The sequence below is a fragment of the Mustela nivalis genome (assembly GCF_964662115.1).
Source record: "Mustela nivalis genome assembly, contig: HAP1_SCAFFOLD_1828, whole genome shotgun sequence".
Lineage (NCBI taxonomy): Eukaryota > Metazoa > Chordata > Mammalia > Carnivora > Mustelidae > Mustela > Mustela nivalis.
In genome coordinates, this window is record NW_028134836.1 from 1894 (window position 1) to 7987 (window position 6094).

The window sequence follows — 6094 nt, forward strand, 5'->3', positions numbered from 1 at the left end:
CCAGCACCCAGCACAGGCCCACCCACTCTCCCCACAAGGAGAAGGCCTACCACAGGACCCAGGAGGTCCTGTTCAGGCAAAGGCTGGGGCAAGGAGCAGCTCCCTGCCCTGCCCCGCCACTCCCCTCCCCTCTCCCACCCCTCCCCACTGCCTGCCCAGCCCCCTCACCCCACAGAGAGGGCAGACCACAGACCTGAGAGGTACTTTAATTTGAAACTGCTGTGAATGGGCCTGGGGAGGGGGCAAAAGAACAGGGAGAGGAAGTCTTGGCCGAGGTCGAACAGGAGGGAACCGGCTTGGCCACAGCTCCCTGGCTCCAAAGGCACCAGATGCTCCTCGTGCGCAGAGATGCTGGGCTCAACCTGTCCGACAGAGCAGGCTCAGGGAGGAGCAGCAAGCCAGGGCCAGCCCCCGCCCTGCTGCACGGGCCACCGCCACGGTGCAAAGGGGAATGGAGTGTGTAACACTCACTTCAAAGGCTCTGGAACTTGTCAGTCAGGGACCGCATGGCCGCTGAAACAGAGACAGGCATAAGCAGACCCTCCAGACCCTCCAGACGTGGGGAGAGGAGCCCATCCCCCTGTCCCCGTGGGGAACCGCCTAGCCCTGCAACCTGAAACCCCCTCCAGCCCCTATCCCAGGAGTGCAGGCCTGACTCACTCAACCACCACCTCCATTCACTATGGACACATCCTCTAAAGGAACGCGATGCGCAGGTACTTCTCCAGCTTTGGGGCACATCCCACTCGGTCAGACTCGGACACACACACACACACACACACACACACACACACACACGTCTTGCAAGCCATACCAAGGAACTGTTAAAGGGAAAATCAAGGCAGCATCTGCAAACGTCCTAAAGGAGGGAGACCTGTGCGACCTGTTCCCGCCGCCGGCAGAGCGGCCACGCAGGAGAGGCACGACTGAACCGCCTGTGCGCACACCTAGCTGCACACGCACTGTAGGCTCCCGGGTCAGGCCTGCCAGGGTCTCCTCCCCACAGGAACGATGGTCCCTGGGAGGCCGCCTGCACCTGCAGCCCATCTCGGGTCCTGCCCTGGGGACCCCCACCCCACCCCGCAGCCTGCCTCTGCCCCAGCCCGGCCCCAGCCAGAGGTTCCTCATACCAAGCTGCTCTTTGAGATCGTCTATTTCTCTCTGTAGCACGAGACACTAGGCCGGTAGACAGCAGACACAGAGAGAGAAACCATTAGTATCCTCTGGCTTCCTCTCTCCTCCACCTCCCCCTCTCCCACGGGTACTACATCCCCAGGCCCAGTGGCTAGACCCCCAGAGGCTCCTCAGTGGAAAGGCGGTACCTTCCCTCTGTGGTGAGCAGATCGGGGTGGGCGGGCGGGCGGGGGCACCCAGGTCAGTCTAGCCTGGACCCGGATCCCACCCTCTAGTTTGGGCCTGCCTTTCTAGGAGCCACAGGAAGCATTACCCGAGGACAGTCCTGTGCGCCAGCTGGCGGCTGCTGCTGCCTCTCTGGCCTTGGGGGCTGGTCAAGTGGCTCCTGGTCACCTGAGAGGGAAAGAACGTCCAATCCAGCTTCCAAGGCCCCCAGGGAGGTGCAAAGGGCCTCAGCGGGGTCCAACGTGAGGCAGCACCACCCTCTGCTGGCAACCAGTGGCCCCTGCTCCGCCAGCGGCTCCAACCTTCTCTCTGGACCCATACCCCCTGTCCCCCAGGGGCAGCCAGCCCATCCTTGAGGGTGGGCCCCAGGGACCGTGGCTCTGGCTCGGACTCTCCCAGAGCAGCATCGACAGCCACCCCTGGCAGGAGCAACGCGCCCAAACAGGACTCATCAGAAGAAAGGCTCCGTGCTGCTGAAAGGCTGGCTGTGTCCGGGGCTGCAGTTTGGGGCACTGCCACGCATCACCCCTGCTGCACAAACCCCACGTGGGGGAGGACGCGGCTTAAGGTCGATCCTGTCCACATCCCACATCCTGTGCGAGAAGCTGCCCGGGGCGGCGGGGCGCAGAACTGAGCCCCCAACAGAGCCAGAGCCAGAGGTTCCCCTCCTCCTCCCCTCTCCCCCGCACTCCTCTGACACCCACAAGACTCACCGGAGGGTGCAGGCCCTCTGGGCAGGACGTCTCCCTGGCTCGGAGCCAAGGGTTCCGAGCTTCCTGGGACTTGGGGGGCTCTGGCCTGGAGGTCGCCAGTGCTGCATTCTCCACGATGCATGCACAAACAAGATGGCCCTGGCCTCTGTTTTGGAAGCTAAAAGAAAAATTTCTCGCCCATCTGGCCTTGGGATGTGTGTGTGTGTGTGTGTGTGTGTGTGTGTAGGTGTACCCACGTGTGTATAAGAGCTGAGGTGAGGCAGGGAATGGGCAAGGGAACTCAGAGCCCGATCTGGCTGGCACCTTCTCCCTCAATCAGCCCCAGGCCAGGAGGCAGGGCTGAGCCAGGGAGACGAGTAGGCCACTGACAAAGCCCAGGCAGCTAAAGCCTGAAGGGTCGTGGTCCAAACTTTGAAGGGGTTCCTGGCTTCCAATCAGCTACCAGCCCTCCCTTCATCCAGACCCCTCTCTGGGGGAAGGAGGCAGGAAACGTGCCAAGGGTTCATAACGGTGCCGGGCTCACACGCAGTGCTACCCCAAGTTAATACCTGCCCCCGTGAAAACGACCGACGAGCCGATCTGCCATCCCAGTGATCCCAATGACCCAGGGGCACCCACGGCAACCCCTGAAGTAGGGACAGAGGCAGCATGGGTAAAGAACTGGGCAGAGCCGGAGGGGCAGGGGGAGAGGAAGGGCACCCAGAGAGAAGGAGCATGGCCTACTCACCTGGCCCTTTGGGAATGCGTCTCTGCTTGAGTCAGTGCCTTCTCCTGCCGACGCCACCACCTCCGCCTCCCGAGTCCTCCTGGCCACCGATTTCTTCCCGGCCCCCGTGTGCTTGGGCTGTTTGATTCCCCAAGGGCCCACGGAATGCTTCTTGGACTTGCCAAGCAGCGGGACACCAGAGATTGGGGGGAAGGTGGCCGGTTCCAGGGGAGCTGCCGAGACTCTCTGCCCCCAGGAAGGAAAGCTTTTCCCCGAGGTGACTCTTGAGGGGCCCCCTAGGGATTTCTTCTCCTGGGTCACCTTCCTCCTAGAGGTGGCCCGGGGCAAGCCGCCTGCAGCAGCAGCAGCAGTCGCAGCAACAGCAGTAGCTCCCCGGTAGGTGGGCCTGCTCTCCCCCTTCCCCCAGACCACGCTCTGCATTTTCTTGGAGGAGGGCATGTCCAGCTCTCCGATGGCCTGCCTCTCCACAACCGAAGTGAATCCTCGGGGAGCCGAGGTCAGGAAAGGGCCCGGCACGTGCAGGAAATTCTCCCTGATGCGGAAATTCGAGTGTCTGGGTGTGTCCCCGGGATCCTCGGGGCTGCTGGGCTTGGCCTGGCCTCCTTCTTTGGAGTAAATGCTCACCCTCATCAGCTGTATCTCCCCGAACTCATCGGAGGACTCAGGGTCGGAAGGCAGCGGGGCGCCCAGGCCTTCGGCGGTGGCGGCGGTGGCGGCGGTGGCGGCGGAGGGCCGCTGGCGATCCGCCCTGGCATTCGCCCTGCTCTTAGCGCCTCTTCTCGGGTTCCCCCAGGCTCGGCTGCCCTCGGGCCCAGCCACGCGCAGCCCGGCGGCGGCGGAAGGCGGCTGCGACTCCACGCGGCCCAGAACGAGCGCGCCTCGCCCACTGGGCCCCGCGTCGAGGCCCGCCCAACCGCCCGACGCTTCGGCTGCGCAGCTCTCGGGGGACGGGTTTCTCCGCAGGCCCAGGCCGTCGCGGTCTGTCAGCTGCTGCACGAGGTCTGCCGCGGACTCGTCAGCCAGGTGGGCCGCGTAGTCCGGGGCGTCCCCCTTGTCGTCGGCCGGGGAGCCGGGGCGGCCTTCGCGGCCCCACAGCACCGGCCCTCCCGCTTCCAGCACTTCCCGCTCGGACTCGAAGCCCTCGGCGTCTGCGAACCCGCCCTCGCCCTCGCCGCTCCGCGGCGGGCCCACATCCAGACCTACTCCCGGGGCTCGCGGGGCTCGCGGGGCCCACGGGGCCCCGGGGCCGGAGGGGCGGACGCCGGCCTGCTCCCCGCCCTCGGGGCCGAAACCCGCTCCCCAGACAGACCCCTCATTCGGAGTGCTCATGCCGGTGACGCCGCGCAGCCGGGCTTTGACGGAGACGGCCGCCCTGGTCCCGGCGTGACGGGTGAGAGGCGAGGGCGCCTGAGCAGCAGCGGGAGTCGCTCGGCGTCCGCACGACGCGGGCCCTCACCACAGGCTCCACGCCACGCGGCGTGGCGTTGAACCGCTCGAGATCGCCTCAAACAACGTGCGGCTTGCGCGCGCCTCCGGCGGGACTGCGGCGGCTTCCTCATTGGTCCGCCCCCCACCAACCAGTGCGCCCCTTGTTGGCCCGCCCCTCGAGGCCCTAACCAATGGGGTCGAGCGCCGTTGGTTCTCCCTGCAGCGGGTGGGAGCTGGGTGTCCGTGAGTCCTGTCGTTGCTTCGGGCTGTTCTGGTCCCGCCTCCCTTGCCCAGAACCTGCTTTCCACTTAGAGTCACCGCTTTGAGCTTCCGTCTCTCCATCCACCGAGTCGGGGGGCGGCGGCACCTGTCTCCCGGGTCTTGGGGACGAAAGGTCGGGACGGAGGTGAGGCACGGAGCGCACAGAGGATTCGCCGGCCTGTTTTCCACAGTGGCACTTAGGACCCGATGGGAAACTGGGCACGGGAAGCCCGCAGTCACCGATCAGGGGATGGGGGGGGCGGGAGGCGGGCATACTTTCCCTGCGAAGGGCCCGAGTGCAAACGATGTCATATTTACGCGCCTTTCAGTCTTTGTCGCAATCACTTGACCACGATGGACCATCAAGTTGGTCCGTGACTCTCTGCTCCGGGAACTGTATTGGCAGGCAGGTCTGGTGCACAGGCCGGGCTTTGCCCCCCTCCTGCCGGCCCCTCCTCCTCCTCTCCGAGGCGGTTCAAAAAAAGAGGGAATCCCAGCCGCCAGTGCAGGCACCAAAAGCTGCTCACCATCACCATTGCCGGAGGTGTGAACTAAAACCTCGAATCGGTGTTCAGAATCTGGACTTGGGACGATCAAAGAGCTGAACCATTCCAAGGGTGGCAGTGGTTGTGAGCAAAGCGGTGCTTTTGCCCTCTGGGTGGGGGTGGGGGCCCAGGGCAGCCTTTTGGGAGGTATTTGGCAGAATCGATGCAAAGCAACTTATACAATAGGTGCCACATGCCCGGCGCTCACGTGAGCACTGTAGTTAACTAGTCACGCACCCACAAGACAGGCGTAGGGTTGAGGTACCCTCGGTTACCGCCCTCTTACAGGGGAGGAAACGGGCACTGAGAGGTTGAGCCACTCGCCCAAGGTCATCAGGATTGCTGGGATCCCTGGCAGGATCAAAAGCACGCAGTCTGGGGGCAGAGTGCTCGCTTTGAGTGGAAAACCTTAAAGCGGAGAACACCCACATTCCCTAACTACCATCCAGCAAATCTGCTGCCGGTGCTGCTTCTGGAGACTCGCTCATTCCCGCAGTGGGTAAGGAAGGACACGTGCGCGCTAGGACGTTGGTGATGAGAAAAACTGGGAACACTCCACGTTCCCAGCAGTGCGGAGAGGGATGCAAGCAACGGGGAAGTGTGCATCCCGAGGATGGGAAAGGCGGCAGTCAGAAGGAACACGAGAGGCCACGTTTACAGGTTTCAAAGCACCCTCGTGACTGAATAGAGCAATTTGGAGGTCAGTGGAGCTGGACACACATTGGCAAATAATGAAATGAATTGAAAACCACCAACCACTCCTATATTTAGACTAGGTAGAGGTGTAGGTACGAGAATGTCAAGAGGTCTGGAGCAAGGTACAGCTAAGTAGGCCTAACAGTGGTGGTGGCGGTGGGAGTGGGGCGCCAGTGGTCTCAGATTTTCCTGACACTATGGGTTCCCAGCTTCTCTGAGCTGAGCAGTCATGACATCTGGGGACTGGTCCCTCTCTCCCTTGGCTTCTGTGAGGTCCCGGCCCATTAGAATTTCCCTTGCTTGCCACCCAACCCCTACTCCAAAGGCCCTCCCTTCCTTCCATGCTTCTCCTTCCTCTTTCCCAT

At 63.2% G+C, this 6094-nt stretch overlaps 1 protein-coding gene across 3 annotated transcripts; it reads right to left on the reverse strand.

The window, feature by feature from the left end:
* Positions 1 to 222: 222 nt before the first annotated feature.
* Positions 223 to 4400, reverse strand: LOC309858076 (uncharacterized protein CXorf49 homolog). Of its 3 annotated transcripts, none has more exons than XM_082750767.1 (6): positions 2800 to 4400; positions 2073 to 2229; positions 1448 to 1527; positions 1131 to 1161; positions 472 to 513; positions 223 to 362 (listed from the first exon to the last, which is right to left on the reverse strand). In XM_082750767.1, exons 1-5 carry the CDS (start codon positions 4126 to 4128, stop codon positions 473 to 475), a joined length of 1638 nt encoding a protein of 545 aa, XP_082606893.1. In that variant the 5' UTR covers positions 4129 to 4400; the 3' UTR covers positions 223 to 362; position 472. The 3 variants fall into 3 exon arrangements, with proteins under 3 accessions (XP_082606893.1, XP_082606892.1, XP_082606894.1); XM_082750766.1 differs by having other exon boundaries at positions 1131 to 1176; XM_082750768.1 differs by lacking the exon at positions 1131 to 1161.
* Between the last annotated feature and the right edge of the window lie 1694 nt (positions 4401 to 6094).

What these genes read in the sequence shown, in the direction of transcription:
- LOC309858076 (XM_082750766.1), bottom strand. Translation starts at nt 4,128, where the DNA reads ATGAGCACTCCGAATGAGGGGTCTGTCTGGGGAGCGGGTTTCGGCCCC. An exon ending in CAGAGGGCCTGCACCCTCCG is followed by an intron (nt 1,528 to 2,072) that starts GTGAGTCTTGTG and finishes TTTCCCTCTCAG; the next exon opens with GTGACCAGGAGCCACTTGAC. An exon ending in CGATCTCAAAGAGCAGCTTG is followed by an intron (nt 514 to 1,130) that starts GTATGAGGAACC and finishes TCTCTGTTTCAG; the next exon opens with CGGCCATGCGGTCCCTGACT.